The sequence below is a fragment of the Panthera tigris genome, chromosome A1 (assembly GCF_018350195.1).
Source record: "Panthera tigris isolate Pti1 chromosome A1, P.tigris_Pti1_mat1.1, whole genome shotgun sequence".
Lineage (NCBI taxonomy): Eukaryota > Metazoa > Chordata > Mammalia > Carnivora > Felidae > Panthera > Panthera tigris.
The window spans coordinates 179,987,180-180,014,915 of record NC_056660.1 but is presented as its reverse complement, the minus strand read 5'-3'; the positions used below and the strand labels follow the sequence as shown (position 1 = coordinate 180,014,915).

Below are 27,736 nucleotides of genomic sequence, written 5' to 3'. Positions count from 1 at the left end.
CTTGATCCATTCAATCAGCATCCATTTACTGAATTTTCCTCCTAAGTGCTGAGACCCCAGCAAAGCAGAGATGAGTAACCAAATTCCCTGCTCTCCAGAAGGTCCTCATCACACAAGGAGGAAAAACAGATGTGCAAACAATCAGTGATACACAAAACTAAGGGTACCGTACTGTGCTCTGTACTAAGTGAGTGGGGAAAGGAAAAGGATGACTTTATCTGAAGCTTTCAAGTACATCAGAGAGGAGGTGCTATTTGACTTCTACCTGGAAAGGTGCACAGGAGTTTGGTGGAAGATAAGGTGGGAGAAGTCCGTTTCAGGAATAAAGAACACAGTGATTAAAGCCTAGGAAAGTATGGTGTTGTAGTGAACCACATATCATTAACACTGAACCAAAAAAATATAGGATGCTGAGGTATTAATGGAGACAGGACTAGAAAGAAGAGACAAAAGAAAAAGAGCCTGTTTGGATTTGATTCTGAAGTGATGTGCAAGGTGCTGAGAATTCTGAATAAGGGAAGCACAGAAGCAGTCTGCCAGCCCTATGCAGAATGAAGTGAGTGGGTCAAGACCAGAGGTAGGAAGAGACCAGAGGTAGGTGGCCATTTCAAAGCTCAGAAAGCAGAGAATGTGGATGGAACAAGGACAGAAGCAGGGAAGCCCAAGAGTAGAACAGTTATGAGAGAGATATCTTGGAGGTTGAATGTCCAGGTTTGGTTACCAAATCTTGTAGGAATGTATTTCCTAAGTTATTTTCACATGTGTAATGGAAAAGTTAAGACAGTAGAATTAGATTTAGTAATGTTCCTGTCTTGTCACTGAATGATGTTTGAAGGACAATAGTTGTTAGGGGAAGGAAAATGCTTAACAAACATCCACTTTTCCTCTTCCCTGGAAATGACATGTTTCACCTACCCAGTGATCTCATTGCCTAAGTATAAGGAACAGTCACAGTACAGGTGATCTGAGCTGGGCTTCATTTAGAGAGGGGCAGGGATTTCTACTTATGTGACAATTACATACTGGGTTCTCTGAGGATTAGGATCCATACTGGGCTGGGTTGAGAGGGGCCAGGGATTAGATTGTTAGGATTAACATTCAGTATCAGATGTGGGGGATAATGTTGAGGATATAGATAAAGTTGATTTCGACCTTGACCCACACAAATACACACTAACCACTTAGCTACAAAAGACGGGGCTGAGGGTTATAAGGTGATCCCCAAGATGTCTTTAATGGGTGTTTGGAGTCTCTCATTCTCCAGAGATAAGTGAGAGAGAAGGATTCTCAAAGAACCCTCCTTCAGAAGGAAGGGCACAAGCCCCACATTCTTAGAGGAAAGGTCTTGGAATAGTGTCTGACTCCTGCTCTCCTTTTCTTCCTGTGAACATTAATTTTATGCTTTTGCAGAGTAGGAGGGAAGAGGGCATTTTTCAATCACAGCATGTTTGACCTTACCTGGTTATCCCTATTTTCATATGTTTCTGGCAGTAGTGTTTTGCTTTGTTTTCTCGACAAGAGCTGCCTGCCCCTGACAGCCACTTCATTTCAGCAGCTTGGGTAGTAGATCCTGAAAACGATGGCCACTTCCACCTTAAGGTGTGTCTTTCAGTGATTGTGGTGGGGTAGGACGGAACTTCTACCAGACGGCTTCCCAAACTGAAATGTTGGCTTTTCTGAACTTCAGAAGTTGCTAAGATACTGTGTGTCTTTGGACACCATCCAGGCTGTTTCCTTCCACGCTCACAGCTTTGACGGAATATTTCCTCTCCCTGATATCGTTACAGAGGTGACATGCCAAACCAAAGTTAGAACTGTTACAAGACGTTTCTTTGACTGCAGTTTTCCTGGGTCGCCCATTCATCTGCTGTGCTGGAAGAAAAAAGTAAAAATCAAAAAAGCTCTATTAAATAGATATGCCAAGTAACGAGGAAAAACAGAAAAGTTTCTTCAACTTTTATATGCTCAGAATTGTCTCACAAGCATATTTTTGTTCTTTTCCTCTATTTAAAAATTGATAACCTAGAAATAAAATCGAGAGAGGGCCAGAAATGGTTTGTGGCACAAAAGTGGCACCTACTGGTAAGCATTGGCTGAAATCTGAAGTTTAGATTTGTGCATGACCTTGACCAAAGTTATATCCTCCTGAGAAGCCTTCCTAATGATTTTCTATGTCTGGAAGGGCAAACCCTCTTTAGATGTATAAATATTAAAAAGCACTTCTTAGGCATGAGGGCACTGGTTTCAGGGCTACAGAATGACTTTTTCAGCTCGTAATTAAAAACATCTCCTGGATAACTAACCAGCAGCACTGTTTGCCCAAAGGAGCAAATGATTTAAAACTGGCTGGGTTGTACAATGAAAGGGGTGTGACCTGTGGGTATCTGTTCTTACCTCTGGTTTCTAGAAGCATCTACCCAGCTCCCCCAGCCTCCTCCAGCCATTGGGTTCTTGACATCCACAGCCTTCCTTTACTTCGATCTTCGGGATTTTTACTTTATCCTGGTGCTATTTATTTTACGTTTTCATTTCTATGTATTTACTCTGTATCTAAATCTATAGAACTAGTCCTTAAAGGAAAACCATGGCTCCCTCATTTACAGCATACACTTGAGGTTTGTAAGTTTGACTGCATTGAGCAGACAAAATAATCACTTTTGAAGGACTATCAAATTTTTCAAAACTGGGACTTCTACATATTTGAATATTTTCCTGTTTAAGAGGCAGACTCCATGGAAGGATGCAAAGGGAACGTACATTATCAGTTACAAAGATTTGTGATTTGTCCAGTTGGATACATGGAAAGGAAGAGCTTGACATCTACCCCTTCCAAATGGTAACAGGCTTTTCTTTTCATTCTCTCCTTTCATCTTTAAAACAATCCTGTGTCACAGGTACTACTGTTAAAGACATTTTATAGTTGAGAAACTGAAGCCTAGAGGTTATTTGTCCACTGCTATATGGCAATTAAATGGTGGCCATATTAGGAGCCTTTCTGACTCTAAAACCCATATTGTACCCATGGTGACATAAGATGACAACCTTTGTTCGTTCATTCATCCATTCATTCCACGAATATCCATTAAGTACGTACTAACAGCCAGGCACTGTGCTGGCAGCTGGGGTGCGTTGCTGAGGAAGAACAAACAGGTGCCCCACTCCTATGAAGCTGACTGTAGTGTCACTCAGAGTCTTCATGTCCCAATTTGCTCTTTGCTCTCAGGTTTTGTCGGGTTTTTTTTAACCCCTGAGGGGAGGAGTTGACAGATTGTGAACACCAGTAGTTATTGAATTGGTCTTGTCCCAAGGCTGCTTAAAAACAGTTTTCAGTGAATGCCAAGCCCTGAATGTCTCCCACGTCCTACTGAAAGAATTAAGAGCAGGTTCTGTCTCAAATGTCGAGCCACCATCGGTCCTGAGATGCTGTGTTGGGCTTTTTCTCAGGAAGCACTTTTTTCTCCATAGCTCTTCAGTCTTCTACCATGAGGGTTGAGTTTTGTTTTGTGCATTTAACAGCTGTGGCTCCTAGGCATGGGTGTAGCAGGATTAGAAAGGAATGGCGGGGGTGAGGGAAGACAGATTTTTGGAGCTGCTAGAAAGATTCCCCAAGATGAAGAGTTCCCGGCATCTCTTTGGTTGCTCTTAGAGCATGGATAGGGTTTCTTTGTTTTTCTTTTTAATCTTGAAGGGCGAGGCATGGGCACAGCTTGACCTTGGAGTTGCCTCTGCCCTACTTCTGCACACTTTCTCTGTCCAACAACGCTACATGTGCCAACTTCCGTGTCCTGGACCCTTCTGCATCCTGTTAGACACCTCTACTGTACTCCTCCATCTTTCTTCAGTCAGCGGACAAAGTTTGCCTGCCCACCCCGCCTGAGCAGTGAGGGACCTGGACCCGGATTAGCGGAACAGTTTTCACTGCTGTCAGCATGGGACCTAATAGAGTTGGTAGAGAGGGTTCTTTAGAGGCGCTGGTCCTGACAAGGAAAGCTTCTGTAATCTTGCCTTTGTTTAGAAATATGAACTTCGAAACCCTACTGCAGAGAGTGTCAGCAGCCACGCTGATCCGAGGCCTTGGGCAAATTCATTTGAATTGCTTTGAAATTGGATATTCAAAATTCAATAAAAATAAGCCAGCCTGATGGTACAGCTGCAGCATTGCACCCATCCAGCTGGGTAAGCCGCAACGATTTCCAGGCCTCGGACTAGCAAAGCCTGAGTGAGATGGGAAGATACGCGCCCTGAGCTGCCAGAGGACTCTTCCTGGCAGGCCAGCAGCCCCACGGCTCCCTGCCAGCCCACTCGAGGGGCGGGGCTGGCTTTGGCGCGCATCAGCCCTTCTCTCTGGCCTGCCCAGGCAGGGACACCATGCCTGCCTCAGTCGTGGCCAGGGTCCAGGAGGAGGGAATTCCTCAAGGGCGAATGGATGGGGTGTCGGAAAAACAATAAAATCACAACACTCCAGTTGTTTGGAGGGAGTATGGACTTCCCAAATACTCTGCCGCAGATCCAGGGCCATCAGACACATAGGCGGGTTTAATTAAATTGTATGCAGATGTAGACAAACACCGTAATTTGCCCTTGAGCAAATGCTACTGCTTTTGCCTGTTAACGGGGACTTGACCTCCTGGATGGTGCTTTTCCTACCTACTCTGGAAGGCCCCTCTTCATCATTGCCCATTTGGAAAGGCTATTTATTCTCACTTTCCCCTAAGACTGAAGCTGTTTGATCTCCCTGCTTCAAGATAAGGTATCACAATTGTGAATAAAAACTGGGAAATGCCTATTAGACATACATATACAGAAGGAGATATATATATACTATATATATATATATACATACATACATATATATGTGTGTGTGTGTGGACATGTACATACATATATGTACATGCACATTTATATGCATTTATGTATACATATACCTATACGTTTATAGATAGACCAACCTATGAGAATTCATATGTAAAAAGTGTGTCTTGTTACCCCTAAGAAACCCTGCTCAGTTTTCACAATTGGACCCATCATACTACCATGCATGAGTACAGCCTCTTTCTTGGGTTGAAATCAGTGCGTGTATGAAGCGCCTTGAGACAGATTCCAAGAGAAATATATCCGTTAACCTTCTGATTGTCGCACTGTGCCACCCACAGTACCATACCTAAAGAGGGGTAATTGGAGCGCCTGCTTGCAGGGACATTGTTAGCGGCCCACTCTATTGGCCTGCGTTATATATTGCCAACCACTCAAGGGCCAGCCGTGAAATTTAATTTGGAGTTTTACAGACACATTCTGAATCCGAAATCTCAATAATAACTTTCCCTTTGCTCAGCCTTTTAACTGTGAAATTCAGTTGGGGAGTTTCGAAGCAGCAGGTAATGTCACAGCACTCCAGAGGGATTTTGCCAGAATTCTACTAAAGTGCTTGCAAGTGTCATTTCCATATTTAACTAATTTCAGTTTTTAATTAGCTCCATGTGAAAAATGAGAGTTCACGCTGAGCTCCTCTGTCAGCACAGACGCTTGTTTCCTTTCTAGGATCTCAGGACAATTAAGAAAAAAATAGTTGATGCTACAGTAAGTGTGATCATGCATAGCTCTCTCAAGCCATAATGTTGTTCATTGACAGTGAGAGAGTGGCACCGGCCGGCCTGCTTGCCAAACTGAGAAAGAGCAGTTTGAAAAAGGGGTTTTGGATGCAGATCTGTGGATCCCAGGATCTGAATGGTTTTTTAACTGCAGGCAGTGTATGCTCGTTCCTGCATTTTCCAAGATGACCACAGATTAGTTTTTGAGAGAACACTGTATGTAATAGGTAACTGCAAAAATGTTGTTCCTGTGGGACACAAGTGTCCCCGGTGCCACCTGTGTGCTGAACTCCTGCATCCAGGTACCTTTAAGGTCATTCAGTTTCAGATTCTTAAGGCTCTTGGCATACGAAAGTAACTTCTGTATGATTAAGTTTCAAAATGCAGTTCAGACATGGAAATTTGTTAATCCTACATTCAAAGTGTAAATTTACCACTTGGGACCAACATGCAAATGAAAAACTACATACTCTTCAAAAAAAAATGTATTGAGAGGTTCTGTTTTGCATAAACTGAAAAATATTTGATGTGATCAGGTTTCTGAAACAATTTCAAGGAAGCCAAACAAAAGCAGGCCCTGCATTTCATTTGCATAGCATCCATGCTAATGGCATTATTTGTTTAAAAGAGCAGATTCATTAAAAGTTTTGAAAATGATTAAAGTAGAAAAGTGTTTGATACTTGTCTTTAGTAGCAGTTCCTGGAAATTGGTTTGGAAAGTAGAATCTTTCTCTTTTTTTGTGTTTTTGTACATTCCCTGTGTTTTGGTGTTAGATAATTGTTCCTTTGGATAGTGGACATCGACAGATGATGCGATAGTGAGAACACTAGGTATCTCCAACAGGAATTGAAAATTGGAATCGATGTGGTAAAAAGAAGCCCCAAGTATTGGGTGTATGTGGTTTGATTGGAGCGGAGTAGAATATGGGTAGATTTTTCTTCCATGTTCTCTTGTCTACTGACTAGGCTTGAGTTACAAAGAGCAAACATATTTGTAGATCAAGTAGGCTGCCTTTTTGGTATAGATTTAGAGAAGCACATGTCCTGTGGAATGCCAGAAACTCCACCATTCAAGATTTGCTTGTATAAATCACACATGAAAAGATGGAGGCAAAGTTCTGAACGTGAAGAGACCACCCATAAGTTAACGTAACTTCCACAATGAGTAGCATTACCCGGCAAGAAGGGCTTAATTTGCCAGTGGGTCTTGAGGTTGGGATTTGATCTCCCTGTTTGAGACAGCTGCCATCTCAGCTCAGAGGGTGTGATCCTCCCCTCCCCAGGCTGTGCTGGGAGTGGATGGGTGACCTGAGGAAAAAACAACAACTTCTAAATCAGAGTGATCTGTTCAGTGATCTGGAGAATGATTGCAGTTTGGATCTTTTCTATTTCTTTGTTCTTTTCAAGGTGTGAAATTAGGCGGGCCTCTTCTGGGTCTGGGGCGGGGGAGGGGTAGCTACACTAACAAGGAACTTTGTCCTTACATCAGGAGGCTTGGCCTACAGTTCCTTTGAATGTTGAGGGCCACTCTGAAAGTGCAAATAGCACTCAGAAGCGGTGTCCCCCTAAACATTTATCCACTGGCATAGGGATCAGCAGTCAGCAATCCCAGAACAGGGAGTTCATGTAATAGAACTGTAAGAATGACACACATTCTGGAGGGTGGAATCAGAGTGAGCAGCAGAGGATCTAGAAGGTCACAGACTTGAGTCAGAAGGAGAAATGCAGAAATGGACAGTACTTTTTGAGAATTTTATGTGAATTCTGGGCCTGACAACTAAGGGTCAGACCACAGTTTTGTCACCAAGCACTTTAATCTTAGGTTTACTAGTCATCCACTTATTCATGTATTTATAAAACAATTGTTTTCTGGTACAAGGTAAGAGAACGGGCTCCAGAATCCGGACTGCTCAGGATCAAATCCCAGTTTTTCTACTTACTAGCTACATGAGCACAGCAAGATTCTTAGCCTCCCTGTGACTCAGTTTCCTCCTTGTAAAGTGGGCACAATAATAGTGTTGTCTTATAGGGCTTTTGTAAAGATTAAATGAGATAGTTCTTTTAATTTTTTTTAATGTTTATTCATTTTTGAGAGAGAAAGAGCATGAGTGAGGGAGGGGCAGAGAGCAAGAGGGAGACACCGAACCTGAAGCAGGCTCCAGGCTCTGTGCTGTCAGCACAGAGCCCAACATGGGGCTAGAACTCATGAACTATGAGACCATGATCTGAGCTGAAGTCAGACACTTAACCGATAAAACCACCCAGGCACCCCTAAATGAGATAGTTCTTAAATAACCATTAGCACAGTGCTCAGCAAAAGAAGGCACTGAATAAAGACTTTTTACTGTGCTAGGTTCTGGGTGTACAATAGTGAACCAGACAAACTTAGTCATTGCCCTTCAAGGATGTACAGCAGCGTACCCAAATAGAACCACTCAGTATCCATGCAAGGGTCAATCAGCTTTCCAGTTTCTATATAAAAAATAAGGATATCAAATTCGGAGTATAGAAAAGGACTATCTCAGCAAAAATTAACTAGTTAAAGCAACTTATTAAAATAATAATCCCTCCCACGGACAAAGTGGTCACATGTACTCCTGCCAGAAAATTACCCACACCACACATAGACACTTACGTGCACGCGCATGCACACACACACACACGCGCGCGCGCACACACACACACACACACACACACACACACACGCCTAGGAGATGACCCTGAAGCACATTTCCCAGAAAGCCTACAGAGAACCAAGTCACCCTCACCTGATGAAAGTTGGCTCCTGACCATGGTATGCAGCACAGGCTGTGTGGAAAGGACATTGAAGGTCAACTCTGAGATCATTGGCACTTCATTAAGGAGTTTATCCTAAGTGCATGGGGCTTTCTCAGAAAAAAAGAAATACAGTCTTCTTCTTAAATCTAAATAGGCTGCTGAGAGGCCACGAAACTGGCTTTTTACTTCACTAAAACTATCATATAATTTACCCAGAGTTTCTCAGGCACCAACCATCACTTCTGTTAACAGATTGGAGAACACAAAGCAAAAGTTACTTAGTTCCACATCTTGTCTAGAACTGACCTTGCCCCTGGACTGGCTTTGTGTGTCCTAAATCCGAGCTTGGGTATGCACCCCATAGCTCAGGGTTATTTCTTGGATACTTGGTGCTGAAAAATTCACTGCTGATCACTAGAATAAGAAAGTGTTGTCTAAAGAAAAATTGAACTGTTTGGTTTTCCTACTTTAGGAAATATAATAGAACTTCAGCTTTGGGCAGCTTGACCTTGTGTTAAATATTCTAACAGAGAAAAAAAATCTCTGTATAAGTTTTGTTTGTTGTTTTGCTTTTGCTTCTGGTTTTATTGTTTTCCTCTGTGTGGAATGTTTCAGCAACAACTGTTTGTTCTTGCTGTCTAAGAAGTTCAGCACACAGGTACTATAGCAGATTTATGGGGTAGTAAGAAGACATCACCTATTACTTTCTGTAATAAACTTCCTTCCAGAGGAAAAGAAAAAATGGCTGTGCCTTGACTACAGAGCAAGTTTAGTAAATATTTATAGAGATCAACGCCGTTGGTGAAAATGGAGCTTGCAGAGATCTTTAGGTTCCAAATGTTTAGCTGAGACTAAGGAGCAGCCAACCTTACAAACTGGTTGTGGTCAGCCTCCCAAGAGGAGGAAACCAACACCCAGCCTGAGAGATGGGTACCCACCAGCTAGTTAGTCTCACACTGACACTGTCAATATCAGATTGCTCTAGGAGCTTTGGCAAGAGTAGACTCACAATTTGATCCTAGCTGAATTTTCTGATGAATTCCTGAAGTCCCACCAAAGGATCAGTATGATTGATAAAAAGAGTAACCCATGTGCTTTACATAAGACAGCCAGGCAGTTGTGAAACTTTGTGGAAAGTGTAGATGCCTGATACAGATTCCCTTCTGGTCAGACAGCCAACCCATCATGGAGAATGGGCTCAGGGGTACCTCCAGGCATGGACACTGGTTTCCTCTAGAAAGAACTCTGTACTTCTTCAAGGTTTTAAACAACTTGTTGTAGATACAACATGGGAAACCTGAATGACTCACATCAGTTCCCTTGGTGATAGGGTTGGCAGATTCAACATAGGATGCCCAGTTGAATTTGAGTTTCAGACAAACAAAAAAATAATGCTTTTAGTATAAGTATGCCCGGAATATTGCATGGGAAATTCCAATTTAACTGGTATCTTGTATTTTTATTTGCTGAATCTGGCAACTTTACTTGGTGGCCAGGTCTATACTCAACACTCTTCATGTCTTATCTGGGTCCGACCTGGCACCCAGACAGAGTTCACAGTGTCATCTTACAGTGACTGGCCCAAGGAAGGCCAGTGACCCCCAACCAAGACAACCAGAGTCTTTGCCTAAGATGCCTATACGTGAATTTGGAAAAATAAAGCTCTCTTCTCTTTGGTGGCCCAAGGGCATGGGGTTATGATTCTGGTATTCTTTATGACCATTGTCTCCATCTCATGGAGAAAGCCAGAGAATAAAGACAGGGCTTGACTGCCCAGCTACTCCTTCACTTTCATGAGCTGTCTTAACAGCCTTCCAATAATTTCCCTTTTATGCTTAAGCCAAGTCAAGCTAATCCCTAATATTCCTAAACTAATACATAGCTCAAACTCCTGAGTTCAGCCTCATGGACTATACAAAAATGGACTTTCCATGGGAGTGCTTACGGACAGGTATTTACAATAAGATGCCCCCACCACAACTACCGCAGTGGATCATTAGCTTTGGGTGGCTCTGTGCCTGATAGCAGGGAAGGGGTTGCAGTCTTTCTGGCAAACAGACCAGAGATCCCCCAAGGCCCATCTGCACCTGGTCAGCACCTCCATGGCCAAGGCTAACCAGAGTAGAGGGGGAAACCTTCCCTTCTTGCCATCTCAGAGCCACTGTCTACAATACCTTCTCTCTAAAAATATCTCCCTTGCCCTAATTGGCATCATGCCTAAAATCTCTACCTTTAGAGTTTATATGTTTGACTTAAATCATTAATCTCCTCTGTAATTGCACATCCATTAATGGTAGAAAATGTGAGCGCTTGGGAGAGCTGTGGATGAGTTCACATACCTAGTTCCAACAGATTTTTTTAAGTTCTCTGGAAGTGGTTGATAGTTTGGAAAGCACAGTTCTGAGAGAATTGGAGGGGAGTCCAGGAAACTTCCAACGTGATGGGAAAGCATTCATACAAGTGGCACGGCTGAGTTTGGAAGTGACAGTGAGTCTGTCTGATAACTGTCCGTCTTGGACAGGCAGAACAGACACAGAGCAGATACTGAAAGGGGAGCAGACATGCTAAGAAGAAACTTTACCTGCTTGACCATTTTGCTTTGGCCCAAGTCTGGGTCTGGCATTTTTTTCCATCTTTCCACCCTGGCTTGAATGTCTCTTTTCTATATTGCTTCTTCCAGACTGTTTCTGACATCCTGCCCCTGTAGGCAGAGACCTAGTGCACCTGGAGGGAGGGTTTGGGGCTCTCTCACCTTCTCCACCTTCCTGGAAACAGACAAGGGGAGCTTGTTCCTTCCCTTCATGTTACCTTTCCCTAATTGCCATCAGCCTTGCTTCACACACTTCCAGTGGGTCACAGGCCTGAGAGTTCATCAGAAACACCCACAGGTCCCTCAATCCACAGATACCTGGGTCCCGCACCTGCTGGAGTTTCTGATTTGCTGGTCTGGAATGAGGCCCAATAATTTGCATTTCTAATAAATTCTCAAAGAATTCCGATTCTGCTGGTCAGGACTGGCCAGGACTAAGTTTTTTGAGGACAGCTTTGTCTTAGTCATCCCTGCACCCCCAGAGCCTAGCTCAGCACCAGGCACAGAATAGCAGATTAGGAAATGCTTATTAACAGAGCTCTCCCACACGACACAAGCCTTTGTCCTGTTACGGCTCATCACATGAGCACCCTGAATTTGCAGATATCAGGTTAAATTCAGAAAATATTGCCATTTAATGTGTTTTTATGCAGCGGTTCTCCAAAATATTAACATAGGAGAGGATTTGAGGTGGCGATCCGAGTAGAGAAAGGGAGGCTTGAGGCCTTTTCTTGAAGCTACATTTGCATAGGAAACACACAGGTTTTACTTAGAAGCTGTATATTTGTGGTTGCTTTGGAGAAGGTTGGTGGAAATCATTAAGAATTCCCATTCCTACCCCAACTGCACCTCCCAAACGCTGCTTAGTGCTGCCAATGATACCACATGTGCATGAAATATGTGATTCAGGTCAGCAGGTCTGAGACTCCTCTTTAAAGCATCACTCCAGAAGGACAGCTTCAAGTCAGTGCAGTAAGGTGGAAGCGAATGAGATCAGGGATCTGTGGTTCTCAAAAATGATGCCTGGCCTCCCTGCCGAGGTACTTAACCCCTCTAGGTCTCTGTAACCTCTTCTGTAAAATGAGTCTGGAGGACATGATTCCAGTTTTCCTGCACAGGATTCTGTAGTTTTCATTCAGAAGGCAGGCCATCTCCAATTTAGGAATGGACTACTTGCTTGAAACCTAGCTGTTTGGAATCTGAAAGATACCTTTTTCCAGGCGAACAATGTTATTTCTGACCAGTCCATGGCACAACTGTTGCTGGCTGAGCTCTTCACGCTGTGTCAAGCTGAGCTAAGTGCTTTGCCTGCCTTGTTTCATTTAGCGTGGCAACCCCACTGTGAACTAGGGACTTTTAACACCCCCACTTTGCAGATCAGGGAACTGAGGGTCCACAAGATCAAAAATTAAAAAGCACACTTTCCCAGAGCCTCACAGATACTAAGGTCCAGGGCCTAGACCTGGATTTGAAGCCAGGTCTGTCTGATTCCAAAGCTACTCTAACTACCATGTTCTGTTGTTTCCGCAAAAGTATGTTTTATCCAAGGGGCGTCTGGGTGGCTCAGTTGGATGCTTACATCCAATTTCAGCTCAGGTCATTATCTTGCAGTTTGTGAGTTCAAGCCCCATGTTGGGCTCTGTGCTGACAGCTCAGAGCATGGAGCCTGCTTTGGATTCTGTGTCTCCCCTTCTCTCTGCCTCTCCCCTGTCTCTAAATAATAAATAAATGTTAAAAAAAATTTTTTTAAGTATGCTTTACCCAATATGTCTGAAATACAGACTCCAGCCTTTAGGTACAAGACAGCATTCTTTTTATGATACTTGTACTGTAAGTGGCAGAAAGCATTGGAGTTCAGAGCTCTGAGCCAGAGTCCCCAAGTTCAAAGCCCCACTCTACTGTTATTGACAGAATGACCTTGAGCAAGTTACTTAATCTCTCTCCCATACTTTCTTCAGCTCTAAATGGGTATAATAAAAGTATTTGTCTTTAGAGCTGTTGTATTAAGTGATTAATTTATTTAAGATGGACCATGTAAAACTACTGATATTCTATCACAGTTGATCTATCAGAAATGACAATTTCATGTCTACATATTTAAAGTTTTTAGAACAGTGGCTAGCATACAGTCAGCACTATATTAGTGTAGGCTGTTATTCTTACTGAAAATTGCATTTAGGGTTTGCAGTATCTGAGGTATAATGATTGCTGGTGAATTTATGAAATAAGTAGAAATTGCAATGCCCAAGAACACAACTGTGGTGGTATGGACTATGGAGCCCCTCCCCCACAGGGCTGGGGAAAAGGCAGGTGGGGAGGATGGGGCTCTTGGATTCTAACAGACTCCAGACTCTCTTGGCATTACCTAGCATAAGATAGGAAATCCTCAGCAGGAAGGACTGATTCCATGGATGTAGCCTCCCTGAAGCAGTGTTTGTCCTCTGGCCCTGAAGAAGTGAAGAAAAACCCACAAGGTGGAGGGGTGGGAGGTTAGGTCTTGTGTTTTGCTTTTATACTAGAAATATGAGGTAGGCATGGGGAAACCTTCCTTCCAGCCTGTTCCTCTACTGCTCCTCCCTTGTTAGACTGCCACTGAGGACAGAAAACACAGAAATAATGCTTGGCCTATGGGGACAGAAAGACAGAAGTTACAAGTTCACATTTCCCCAAGTATGGTAGGCATACCACTGGTAGAACCTACAGGGTATGACCTTGTGTGGTATGTGGCCTTGCTGTTTTACTTCAATAGTTATGTTTACTTGAATGTATCACAAAGCCTTATAACTAATACAGCAAGCGTTTTATTTCACAGATACTATTTTGGGATGAGGCTGAATGGATTAGAGTTTTAAAAAGGGGGACTGCTTTTTAAATGTGGCAAGGATGTGCCAGTACAAGTGGCTCTCGGCTTTAGTAAAAGTCATGACCATGGTCATTGAAGACTGAGGTGAGGGAAGCCCTGCCAAGGGGTGAAGATGCTTCTGCACATGTCTGGCTCTGGCACTTAGCAGCTGTGTGGGAGTGGGCACATTATTTAATCTCTCTAAGCCTCCTTTTTCTCATCTGGAAAATGGGAATAATGGTTCCGCCCTCAAAGGTGCCTGGAGGCAGGGGATAGTGATCAAGAGAAATGTCTCTAGAGCAGGTAGGAATTGAGAACCTGGCACAACGTCAGAATTCCATACAAATCGCTTATTACTATTACCGTTATTGCTCTTAGCCTGGCACACCATAAGACCCAACTAATTAGGAGTTTTTAAACTCAATTCCAAACCATTCTTTCATTTAGAAAATATTTATTGAATGCCATTGTGTTTAGGCCTGATGCCACTTGCTGGGGCAAATTCCAAAAAAAGGAGATGAAGACTCACTCTCGCCCATGAAGGTGCTCCCAGCAGGGAGCAGGTAGGATGATCAGTAAGTAAGTAATTACCATTTAAAGTCATAAATGCTGAGGGCCTGAGTGGCTCAGTCGGTTGAGCATCCAACCAGCTCAGGTCATGATCTCATGGTTCGTGAGTTCAAGCCCCGCACTGGGCTCTCTGCTGTCATCACAGAGCCTGCTTGGGATCCTCTGCCCCCTTACTCTGTGTCATTCCCACCCCACCTGGCACACACATACACACACTCTCTCTCTCTCTCTCTCTCTCTCTCTCTCTCTCTCTCTTTCTGTCTCTCTTTCTCTCTCTCAAAGATAAACACAGACAAAATAAGGCCATAAATGCTGTGATAGATGTGGGTACAAAATATCCTGTGAGCACAGAGGAGAGGAGCCTAGGAGAACCCTGCAAAGCCACAGTAGTCTAGAACTACTCTGTCTAGCAGCCACATATGGCTACTGAGTAGTTGAAACTTGGTCAGTGTGACTAAAGAACTGATCTTTCACTTTATTTTCACTGTAATTAATTTAAATTTTAAAACTGAAGCAGTAGAAAACATTTATCTATTTAATATACTTTTATTATTTTGGAAGGACCATGTTTCACTTTAACCACTGAAAATTTAGCGTCTGTATTGAGATAAGCTCTAAGGGTAAAACACCAGATTTGGGAGACATAGTGCAAAAAAAAGTGTATAATACCTCATTAACGGTTGTTATGTTGAATGCATACTGAACTGATAATATTTTGGATATAGGGTTAAAAAACATAGTATTAAATTTGTTTTTACTTACTAATGTGATTACTAGAAAATTTTAAATGACATATGTGGCTTGCATTCTGTTTCTGTTGGACCAGAAGCAGAATGCAAATAACATTCTGGGTAGAGAACCAGAGAAGTTCAGAGGTTAGACCCAACTCTGGTTCCCCTGGGCATTTCTTTCTGACAGTTCTGGAGCGAAGCTCAGAGGATCTGGGGACACTAGTTAGGAGGTTATTCCTGGGGCTGCAGAAGGACAGTGAGGTCTCTGAGAATTAGTCCTAACTATGGGATTGGGATGCCAGATTTAACAGTTTTAAAAACAACAACTGGCAACGCTCCACCTTGGGCGTGTTCTGTATCTGCAACAAGCCTCAGTTGCTTTATCTGACAAATAGGGATAATAAAATACCTACCTCATTAGTGTCCTGTATTAAAGTAAAGATTAGCTGAAACCAGATAAGACCAGAAGGGACACAATTTAGAAACTTAAGTCTAAAAGAACTAAGTAGTAAAAAACGAGTGGGGGGATTTCACAAACAGGTTCACCTTTCTTGAGCTCGGAACATGCAGGACAGGGAGAATCTCTCTTCCCTGGCTGGGATCAGAGGAGACACCAACCCCCACCTGGAGGTGAATTGGATTATACCAGAATTGGGATCTTTTAGAGATTGTTTGGGGGCGGGGGGAGGAGTGGAGCACAAGCCAAAGAGGGGAGGGCGGTTAATAATGAACAATGTGGAGTGTCTTTCTGCTGTCATCACAGTGCTTTGTATAAGCCAAAAGTGCCACAGTAGTTACCATGTTGCTACCTGTTGAGAGAAATGTGTACCTTTAGCAGGAAAGAAATGTGTGGGACTTGAGTGTCACATAAAACCCCTGAAATTAGTTCTATTAAGTAAATTGTCACAAACTCAAAATAAGTCTAATTGTGTCATTTATCTAATTGAAGATGAAAATGTAGTTCTTCTTTTACAATACAGGTGGCTTGAATTCCAAAAACAAAGTATCCTTTTTTTCTTCTACCAGATAATCTTTCTCTCAGTAAGAAGCTGACCCTGTTATGTTAAACATATCAGAGGACCAGGACTACCGGATTTCTGGGTTTTTATTTCCTCCTGTGTCATCAGGCTCTGAGAGAAAGAACTAATTTTTTAATGCAATGTTTCTTTCCATTAGAATCAACTCTAAAATGTTTCAGGTTAGGCATGTAAAATCCACTTAACTAAAAACCAGTTAAGAGAAAGATCAAGCCCAATTTGCTCATACAAGATTTTTTATTTCTGAGTCAGAAAAAAAAAATCCTTGAGAGAACCATGTCAGAAATTAAACATTGAAAAGAACACTAGCAGTCTCCCCGTGTGCCTAATTTGGCTTTGCTGAACAAATGACCAAATTGACATGAGAATTACATGCAGGATTTGCTCAGCATCCTTATTTCTCTAACTCATTCCTCACTCCTGAAATATTGCCCAGTTTCTGTGCAGGAGGGAGCCATGTCTGTATCGACCATGGCATCCTTGGACCAGGTAGAATTAGAAAAATGGTGATTTTAGTTCTTGTTGTGAATGAGCTCCTGCAGTAGAAGCAATTTGTCATAGAAACCCGATGTAATGAAGTTAGGATTGGGAAGGATCATGATACCCATTTTGTTGACTAGTTTATAAACAGGTTATTTTTGCTCATCCCTTACCTTGCAAATAGTAGTAATAAAAATCTTAAATGGCTGAGAGAAGGAGGCTTCGCTGAGGTCCCCTCATGTTCTCTGATAAGGCATTGCATTGCACGTAGGCCTCAGAATCCTTTGTTCTTTAAGGAGATGGAAGAGGACCGTAGAGAGAGCACCAGACAAAAAGTTAGGAGACCAAGCTTCAAATCCTGGCTTAGCTAGTCATTGGTCATCATGACCTTGGGCAAGTCATTTCACCTACGTGAGGCTCAAGGTCAGTATCTATACAAGAACCAGACCAGATGACCTTTGAGCTGGGTGGCTCTGCCGTTCTGATATAATGCAGAAAAGAAAGCCAAAGAGGTTTCTCAGAAAGGGGATTAGGCAAATGCGGGAAGAATATCTAGATGAATAAACATCCCCAGTCTTTCCTGGTGCCTGGAGCTGATATTTGTCCTGCTGTGAGCTGGAATGATGCGATGCTCAGGTGTTAGGTGTCATGGCCCAGGTTCAAGTCACACCTTTCTACCACTTAGCAGCTGCATGTTACTCCAGCTCTCTGAGCCTCAATGTCTTCATCTGCAAAATGGGAAAATATTATACACACTTGATAAAATTTGCGCCTGGCACACATCAAGAGCTCAATTAAACATTAGTTACAATGGGTCTCGTTGTAATGGCAAAATGACCCAAGATACAGCAGAAAGTAAGACACATTTCTTGAATGCCTTCTCTGTGTTCGATACTCATGGATTCCTGCCTCCTTTATACTAACACCACATCGTAAGGTCAGTTTGATCACCCTCTTCCCTTTGTGGCCAAAAGTGCACACTTGGTTCTATAAACACCTGCCCCACCTAGCAGCCGTGTCTGTATGGGTAAATTTCCAATACTGCCTCCCATCTCTCATCTGTAAAATGGAAAGAATAATCGTACCTACTTTAGACTTCTTGTAAAGGGTAAATAAGATAATGCGTATAAAGCTCTTAACACAATGTTAGGCACTGAGTCAGTACTTTATAAAAATGCTAACTTTTTCTTCTAGCTAAGAAAAGTGAAGCTCAGAGAGGTCAATTAGTTTGCACAAGGTCATCTGCTTATGAGTAGTGGAACGGGGATTTAAACCCTGATAGGAATGAGTCTCAAAGACCCAGGATAGGGGGATGGTTCCTCCTTCACCCCATTCCTAAGGCACCCCTGGCTTTGCTATTCGTTTTCGGCTGCTTGACTGTAGCCTCCACAGTTCGATCAGAGGGTTCATTGGAAGCAGTTTGATTGGGGGAGGGGGGTGCCTGGGACTCAGAAGGGAAGCAAGACCAGATCCTTCATTTCTTCATTTACTGCAGCCGAGGGAAGAAACGTGCCCTAGGAATATGGCCAGTGCCCCAACTGCCACCTCCCTGACGTCCCTCACCATGGCTTCTTGCAAAGCCGACTTTCCACGGGAGAGTTCCCCCCCTTTGTTCCAGCATACACTGCACATCTACCAATCAATATGACATCTTATCCTCTAAAACATTCATAATGTCTGCTTCCTATGAGTCTGGTGGTCGCATGCCGCGTGCAGCCTGCATCACCTTTCCTTTGTAGTAAGTAGTCTTGTGGACCGGCCCCCTCTTTAACAGGGCTGCCGGGTGCTGTTCTTTAAAGAAAGACAAATATTGTTTGGGTTGTCAACACTGAATGACAAGCTTCTGAGGGAGAAGAAAGATGCGTTTAGGTGTATGCGTGTGGATTGCGGGGATGTGTTTTGCTATCACAAAAGCTCTTAAAATCCGAGACCATGATTTATTTGCTGAATAAAACCTACTGATATTATCATTCTCTAAAGGTATGTTGATCACATGGGTCCTTTCTTAGAGAAAGAAAGGCTTTTATTTTATTTCTTTCCTGGGAAAAATAGCGGCAGGAAAGGAGTCGTCTGGGTGGGAAATGATACCCTGTGTGGCGAATGGCTCCAGGCATGTGTTTATCTGCCTGAGGATAAGCTGGCTCAGTGGACAATGGGACGCCTGGCCAGCATCGCCAATCCTCCAGGGTACGTTCCTGGAGACTGTGCACGAGGAAAAGACAGTAGCTGTGAGCATGTGTGTCTGTCTTACATATTGATCCACCTGGTGATGCTGAGAGCAAAGGGCCTTGTTAGAGGTCACCTGAGCACACCAGACACCACACCCCCACAGTGTCCAGAGTTACCACCTGCAGCGCACAGTGGCAGGTGTAAGGGGACTCGAGGGGTAGGAGTTACACCAGCTTGGGGGCCCCATGCATCCTGAAGCTGCAAGGGGTCCCATTTGTTTCCTCCAAACACAGGAATTGATTAATCTCATACGACTTCCCACTTGCTGTATACTATCCTGAGCCTGTCATGAAAATAGATTAATGTGCTGGTTCCCTCCATGTGGATTCTTCTTGTCTCCAGAACACGCTGCTCCCTGGTCTCAGAGCTGCCTCACGCAACTGTCACCTTGTTCTCTTGGCAGACGTGCAGGAGGGGACAGAAAGCCTCCCTGCTTTTGCAAGGGACAAGCATTAGGAAGGCAGAGACAAAATCCCTGTTTTAGCATCATGGCTGGAAGATAAGAGAGTGCAGATAGAGGTGTGAATTCAGGTGCATTTCTCCAAAGCCCCCTCTCATTTCCGCTGGTCCTGTCAGGATTCTGGTATCCTATCTGGGCCTGATTCTTCCTCTTCTGTGTCATTCCTGGGCCAGAAACTTTGCAACCATTTTGGAAGCTGCAAGCTGGAAGTTAGACACAGACAAGTAACTTTTCAGAGCATTCTTGGGAGATAGGTACACAAATCCCATTACTAGTAAAGGGATTTGTGGGCATAACTTCCCTGCAGTGCTTTGAAAATTCATTCCATTCAGTGTATTGCAATACAGTGGGGGCAGGGGGAGGGGTGGAATAAGAGAAATAATTCCACCAAGGCAGTTTGAAAGGGATTTTTTTTAACTCCTTTATATTTAAATTTTTTAAACTCCTTTAAGACTTAAGGCACTTCTGTGAATGTTATCCCACATGGCTTTGTTTGTATCTCTTCTTTTAGGCAGAAGGTAATTTAGGCACGACAGTGTTCCTAAAAAGGATACCATTAATCCACTGCAGTGGGCCCCCTCCTCTCTGAGGAAAAGGCACCGTATTCAAGGTCCCCAAAGGATGACAAGCAAACTGACCAAGGAAAAAGTCACCAAGCATATAGATTGCTAGCCTGCCTGACTGAGAACTGAGGTTGCCAAACAGATTTATTTTCTATTGACAATCGCGATTCCTTTCAGTTAAGTAGCAAGCTGGTCGCTGACCAAGGACAGATTTATCAGAGGACTAACCACTGCCTACAAAGGGAGGTGTCTGTTGCTGAGTGAGCCTTGACAGTATTTAGTAAGTAATTCTGTAGCCCATTGCCCTGTTCAGTCTTGACTAAGTAGCGGTTCACTTAGAGAATTAGGGGCCTGATGGCCTCTATTGAGGACTGTTGAGTAAGTCAGTAGCAGGGCAGTATGGGGGTTGAGAGCTCTGACTCTGCAGTTAAATGTGTCTGGGTTTAACTTCCAGACTTCCTGGTGACTGGTTACTGGCTGTGTGATCTTAGGCGTGTGACTTAACCTCCCTAAGCTTCAATTTCCTTATCTAGAAGAGGTAGACTACATTACCATGTCACTGAGTGAGAATGGAAATAAGTAGATTTTCACACTCTTTAGAATCTTGCGGTGTTCATCTCATCTCACTTAAATACATGGCGAAGTCTCTCCAAGGGCACCCACTCCCTACCACCCACCTTCCCCACCACCTTGCACTCTCTTCTCCCACTGACCCCACTCCAACCTCAAAGCTCCCCCATATGTCAGCATGAATTGCTTTTTCACTCCCTTTGGGCTTTGGCTCAAATGTTACCTATCGGACACCATCCTTGACTGGTCTACATCTGAACAAAAAACTGAATTACTCACCCCCAGGCCCTGGCATCTCCAACCCTATTCATCCTCCACTTTTCATTTGTGTGTGTTTAGTTTCTATGTATCCCGCTAGAATGTAAGTTCCATGAGAGCAAGGAACTCCTTCTGTCAACTTCTTTATTCCTGGAGCCTAGAACACACCTAACACACAGTAGGTGCTCCATAAATATTTGCTGAATGATAAGTGATGAATAAAATGATGCAGTTAACATAATTAGCCCAGTACCTGGTGCATTGCCAAAATAATTGTTAATTGTCAACATCCTCATGGAGCAGGCTCATCTGCATGTGTTAATTTTGACTACAGCTTACAAAAGTGCCTTTGCAGATTTCCTGTGCAAGTTCAGGGTTAGTGTTTGTGCATTTGAGCCCTGATTATTCTGCTGTGGTTCTCTCCTCTCAGCAGTGGCACTTGGGGAATTGGCTACACTTCCCACAGGAGTCCTGGCATTGTTGACTAAATTGGCTGATGCAGTTGGGGGGGGGGGGGAGGGGCAGGGAGTCCCAGCCTACCTGGTCTCTGAAGGAGCTTTGCCATCATCTCTAAGGCCCTTGTGAATCTGACCGCATGCTGAGCTATAAGACCCAGCAGGCAAGCCTCCCTCCTCCCACTTCCTAAGCTCTGCTTGGCCTCAAGCCTTCCATTTTCAAAGGGAAAGCCCAATCTCTTCCTCCGGTTATGTATCGACAAGGCTGATCTTTAAAGATACCCCCTGCTCCTGGAGGCCTGCTCAGCAAACACAGAGCATCCGTGGCCCCCGTGTTTGCCCTCCTTGACAAGCAGGGGCTGAGCAGCTCTCTGAGAAGCGCTGCTGACATATTGATTGACTCTCTTGTCAGGTTGATCCTCTGCCAGCCAATGAACATGGAAGGTTCTAAGTGGCACCCAGCAGGACCCACACATACCCTAATTACTATTTCAGACAACCCCCATTCCATGCTGCCACTTTTCAAGGCCTACATCTCCTGTCCTTGCAGTTGCTGGGGAATTCTGTTACCTGCAACCAACCCCTCTCCCTTAATCTTCACTTGATTACCTCTGAGTATTTCTTTTAGAGCCCATGTGACACAAAAACAGGCAACTCCGCTAAGGAACTATCACCCTAACTCCAAGTAGGTCTGTTGATTATTCTTGCTGAAATCTGGAATCTGTGTGTGGTCTATTCATCCTGCTTTGGTTCACTTTCAGCTCTTGGTGAAAGTTTTCTCCAATTAGCCAGGGAGATACATTCAGAGTTTGGCTGCTTATTGTGTTTTTAGTGGCTGATTTCCCAGCTGCCACCTGGATTACATGAACTTCCACTTGGAACCTTTCCCTGTTCCATCCTTGCTGACCCATGGAGCCCACTGTTCCATCTGAGGGTCTCCCTGGAGCAGAGCCTGTCAAGTCATGATAAATTGTGCATTTTGGCTGCCGACAGGGGTGAGTCACATTAGGGAGAGGACCTCCCAAACTCATTTCACTTCTGACCCTAGGATGGTCTGAACAGGACCTTTTGGGATGAGCTGCTAGAGCATTTGTGGAAAGTGAGAGAGGGGACCACCCCACTGCATCCAGGACGTCTTGTTGGAGAAAATGTAAGTTGATGATGCCAGTGTTCACACAAAGTCTTGAGACTTTCTAAGTCCAAATTAGAGTGCATCACAGCTGGATATACTATGACATAATATTTAAAGAGCTATTTTTGTGGTTGGTGACCTTAAGTATGTAGTAGTCCTAACTTTTCCTGGCTGGGTTTTAGAAAGGATCCTGACTCAATAAATAAATAACTTTAAGGAATGCACAGAGACCTGTTGTATAAAAATGGAGTATCTTAGTTTACTTACATGGCAGCTCCCCTTATCTTCAGTTTTGCCTTCTGAGGCTCAGTTACCCGTGGTCAACCGCAGTAAGCAGACCATCCTCCTTCTGACATATGGTCAGATGGTCAGCAAGAGCCTAACACTGTGGTCACAATGCCTGCATTATTCACCTCACTTCATCTTATCACATAGACATTTTATTGTCTCACAGCATCACAAGATGAAGATACTTTGAGAAAGAGGGAGACCACGTTCACATAAATTTTATTAGAGTATATTTTTATAATTATTCTATTTTATTATTAGTCATTGTTGTAATCTCTTACTGTGCCTTATTTATAAGTTTAACTTTATCATAGGCATATATGTACAGGAAAAAGCATAGTGTACATAGGGTTCAGTACTATTCTGCAGTTTAAGGCATCCACCAGCAGGGCAAGTCTTAGAACGTATGCCCCATGGGAGAGTTGGGGCTGCTGTAAGCGAACCTATCAGTTAGGGAAGTCTCAGACATGCTGTTAAAACAAAGAACCCCAAAGTCTCAGCAGTTTATAACAGTAACAGTTTATTCATTCATTCATTCTGTATTCTCCCACCTGTCAGCCGTGGCTCTGAGCCATGTTATCGTTCCTCAAGACCCAAGTTGACCATGTGGCAGAAGGAAAAAAGGTATGCAAAGTGTGTGCTGCCAGGTCATGTGGCCATATCTGAATTCAACAAGACAGGAGATATCACCCCTTCAGGAAGAGGTGCTGAATATGGAAAATGGTCATTCGTCAACCACAGTGAGATTATCATGAGTTTCGAGCAAAAGACTAGGTTTGCTGAGATCCCATTGCAAACCAGAATTTGTACCCAAATCACTATGAAATATGAAGCAGATAACCACTTCCACTGTTATCTTCCTCTGATTGTGAAATCCCCAGTGATCAAACTTCATAGTCAGTAGTTTCTTTGTCTATGAAATGGGGATGGGGATAGTACCAACCAGAGATGTGAGTCATACATCTTAAGGTAATATCTGTAGAATGGCTCCTAAAGTGCTGGCCATAGAAGGGGTTCAAGGACTGGCAGCAGGTACTGATAACACTAGTACCCAAAATAGCTTCTCTTTGTAGTCTTGTCCCTATTGCTGCCAGCACTGTTGTAGTCCACCCTTCACGCCTCTCTATTAGATATTTTTGATTTGTGAGAGTATAATGTCCTACAATCCAGCCCCTCATATCTAACTCCATGTGTCATTATCTATTCTGGTAAACATTTATGGATGGAATGCCTTCTATATTCAAGACATTCTGCTAGATCTTCGAGGGTGTTGTGGACACTTGACCTCTCTCAAGCCCTCAGCAGCCATTATTCTACCTGTAAAGGGAAATATTTTCAGAAGGTGAAGGGAGAGATTGATGGAGACACGGATTTCTCAGCCCCAGCCATATAGCAAATCAGTAGCAGAATAAGAAATAGAGTTCTCATTAGTCAGGAAACTCATTTACTTCACAGCTCTCCTGGGTCTTCTTTATCCTAAGGACACTTTAGTCCATCCCCATAGGCCAGAAAGATACTCTCATTTTCTTACTCAAGTAAGAGAGAAGGAATAGCTGACCAAGGAAAAAAAAAAAAAAAAAAAAAAAAGTACAAACAAAAGCCTATTTCAGCGTCCCTCCCAAAAAACAAAAGAAGGTGGTTATACCCCTGATATAATTCTCACTTATTTGCTTAACGTTCAGTTCAACAACAGAAAATATGCCCAAACTTGAGTTTCATTTTTTTGCCTCGCTTCTGCTGGGATGACAGAGCTTACACTCAGCAGATTTGGCTCTTCCCCTTTGCCTGTCTCCATCTCACTTTCTTATTTCCTTTTCACTTCTGGGAGTTGTCTGAGCAGTTACTTGTCTCCTCTGACCCTAACCCTTCTCACCCCATCTCTCATCTTCTTGTTTTCAGAATACTTTTCTTTTTTTTTTTTTTAATAAAAAGATGCTATGTAACCCGAAACAAAAAGGGAGGGGTGAGCATTTCTGCAAACAGAACTTAGTTTCATGAATCCCCTCCTTATGCACAAGAAGATTAGGGTATTGTCTGCTTGCTGTTCTCTCGAAGTTGAAGTTGACGGTTGCAGTATGTTCCTCATCTTGGAGTGCCAAGACTGGGTTTGCAAAGAGGGGAACAGCTTTGAAAAGAGATTCACACTGATGGGGCGTTGGGCAGATTGTCATTCTTGCCTGATAGACCCACAGCTTCCTTCTCTAGATGAGAAACTCAAAGCTTTGTTAGGCCTGAGCCCAGCTGCACCTGCAGTACTGGTCTGTGTCTATCTTAAAACGCAGGGAGACCCTTCATGAGGGAACCACACCTCCACTGCAGCAACAAGCAGGCTCAAGGCAAGTCCCAAGACCCAAGAGCGACATTTAAAAAAAAAAAAAAAAAGGGAATCATTTTAAAATAGCTAATTCCTTGGCTCCCTTTCACCTGGTAATTACAAATCAGAAGCTATCGTTATCTCGAAGCAGCCACGATTAGTTCTCATTTCCTGACCTCTGTACAGTGAAAATATGTCATTATTTGAGGCAATAGAATCCGGTCTCTTCAAGTGAGTGACCTACATATAACGGATAAACTGCAGGAGAAAATTAGGCGTTACCTTGACAGAAAGTGTATAGTAAATGTCACTTATTCTTATTAGTATTTATCATCTCAAAGAGTTGCCTTACACTTCAAAGTAATGTATAGGGGGAAAAAAAACATGGCTCTGAAACGGGGAAGTATGCAAAAAAATAAAATAAAAAAGCAGATATACACACAGGGACACCTTGGCACATTAATCTGCGGCCATCAATCTGAGCTGTATTGTTTGAAGATAGGTTTTTAACCTTAATAGAATGCAGCCTGACTTTAAGTGGTGGTAGGCATGCAGAATTAATTGCCGTGTGAACAATTTCCTAAGCATTGTTAATTGCGTTTCCTGTGGTTAATTGTTTCTCCCATCCCACATCATGCCCCGAACCTTTCCCTGTCAACAGCCCTTTCTCTCCTGCAGCGCTGGAACCCTAGCAACAGCATCAACCTATGTCCGGTTGAAATGCCAGACAGACACAGTGTGGTTATTGTTTGAGTGGGCAGTATGCAGGGGAGTGTACTCCTTATTTATCTGCAAATGAAGCATTTCTTAGATGGGGACTTTGAAAGAATACAGGTGTTTGGGATTTGCCTTTCATTCCACATAGCAAAAACAACTCCCCCAGAACCATGGAAGATGGGGTGATTTGAGCTTGAGAAACCACCTGGGAAGTGGTGAGCTGGCACAGGGTGACAAGAAAGACAGGAGGGAAGGAAGGAAGTTTGTGTTGAAGGTTTGCGGTACACGTGGAAATAAAGCAAGAGTCCTACAAACATGTTTGTCTCATTAGCAAAGATAGCACCTTGGCACTCCAGCTCCCTCTGTCCCCGTGGGAAAGCGTGGGTGCGGGTGCAGGGTGTGAGAGGGAATCATCATAGTATTTTTGTGAAAGGACCCCATTCTGCAACCACCCCTGAGCTTTTTCTACAGTGGGCTGAAAGGTACCCACTTAGCAGGAAGAGAGGTGGAAAGGAAAGGCAGTTTGAGAGCTTGAACTAGAATGGTGAGCTTACGGGGGCCAGTCCAGCTGTGGGCAATACTTGCTGCATTGCTGTTTTAGTGCAACTACAGTCTCAGCAGCAGACCATCCCATCTGGGGAGCCTTGTTTTGACACTGACTGTTCTGAGTAGTTTGGGGGAAATTATCCTTGTCAACGCCCTTGGACCCTCAGTCTAAAAACAGCTGCATCCACAGTGTGGGAGAGGTTGGATGTGATGGAGCAGTATTCTTTACAGCGATTCCAGAGGGACATTTTCTCCTCCATGGTAGAGAGGCCTGAACTCTGATTCCCCCTCCTCTTCTCCCCACCTTGGGGATCCTCTCACCAAAGGTGGTGAACAGCAGCACAGGGAGAGGAGACCTAATCACCCGGATCTCCTCCCTTTCTGTATTTAGCTAATCCCTGAGGCCTGGGGTAAGCTGGGGGGTTTTTGTTGATGTTGTTTTTGGTTTTTTTTGTTTTTTGAAGTGCAGCTTCCTTAAAAGGCAATTGCTTGGAAGAGGCACCTGGCCCTCCCCCCTTGACATTTGCATTGCTGAATTATCTATTCATATTTTCATTACTTTGTCTCTCCTGCAGCAATGCATCTGCTGGGACTCAATTGGCAACTGCAGCCGGCAGATGGACACACCTTTAACAATGGGATAAGGACCGGCCTACCAGGAAGCGATGATGTGGCAACAATGCCATCTGGAGGCAAAGGTGAGGTTACAGCTGCTGCTTGCCCTCTTGAGGTCACAGGGAAATTCAGAGCTCCCGCCAACCGGTTTAGGTTTTCTAATCCAAATATTGGAAGGTACACAAAAAGGAAAAGAAATTGGGGGGGGCGGCGCAAATCCATTGCCTTTTGTAGGTGCCCCTGTTAAAATCTGTTTGCTGTTCCTGTCTGTTAGCTGCGTTTGGCTGGAGCCACTGAGAGTTGGCACCCCGCCTTCCCAGACCAATGTGCATACCTCTGCTATCTGGAGCCACTTGAAAGCCTCCCGAGGCCCGAGCAGAAGCAGCAGCAACAGCAGCAGCTGGAGAGGCAGCAGCAGCAGCAGGAGAAAGTCCTGCCTAATCAAGAAAGCCGAGAGCAGCAGGCTGCGTGTGCCGCTAGACCAGAGCCCACTCCCCAGAGGAGAGAGGCAGCCTCCCCAGGGAGGAAGGGCTGCCTGGCAGGAAAGAGAAAGACTCTGAGCTGTTCTGCTTTGGGAGAGAATAGAACAGAGTTTTGACAACTCAGGGAACAAAGCTCTCTCCTCAGAACAGCAAAGGGGACAATGGAGATGTTTATTGAAGCAATCAGGCAACTGTATTCTTGCAGGAAAAAAAAAAAAAATAGGTGCTAACAAGGTGCTAAGAAGGAAGAGAAAAAACAGGACTGTGAGGAGGTAGAGACAGGGGGCAATTAAAAAAAACAACAGCAACCGATGGCAGACTGTGGGGTGTGCTTGAGTCAGGATGGAAATCACAAACAGGAGAGATGGTGTGGAAGGGCTTCTCCAAACACAGACACTTCCACTCTGCTCCTAGCACATCAGAACAGTTTACCTAGCACAGTTTACCCTCATGTTTCTTAAAATACCCCACAGAGATAGTTCAGAGACAAG

At 43.8% G+C, this 27,736-nt stretch overlaps 1 protein-coding gene across 3 annotated transcripts in view; it reads left to right on the top strand.

The window, feature by feature from the left end:
• TENM2 (teneurin transmembrane protein 2) overlaps positions 1-27,736 on the top strand; it is a 941,161-nt gene that overhangs the window by 696,338 nt on the left and 217,087 nt on the right. For 2 of the 3 annotated variants that reach the window (XM_042992783.1, XM_042992777.1), the window contains exon 6: positions 26,724-26,846. The exons of the other annotated variant lie outside the window; for it this stretch is intronic. In XM_042992783.1, coding sequence (XP_042848717.1) covers positions 26,724-26,846 — 123 coding nt within the window. The remainder of the gene's footprint in view (positions 1-26,723; positions 26,847-27,736) is intronic. 3 annotated transcript variants of the gene reach the window in all.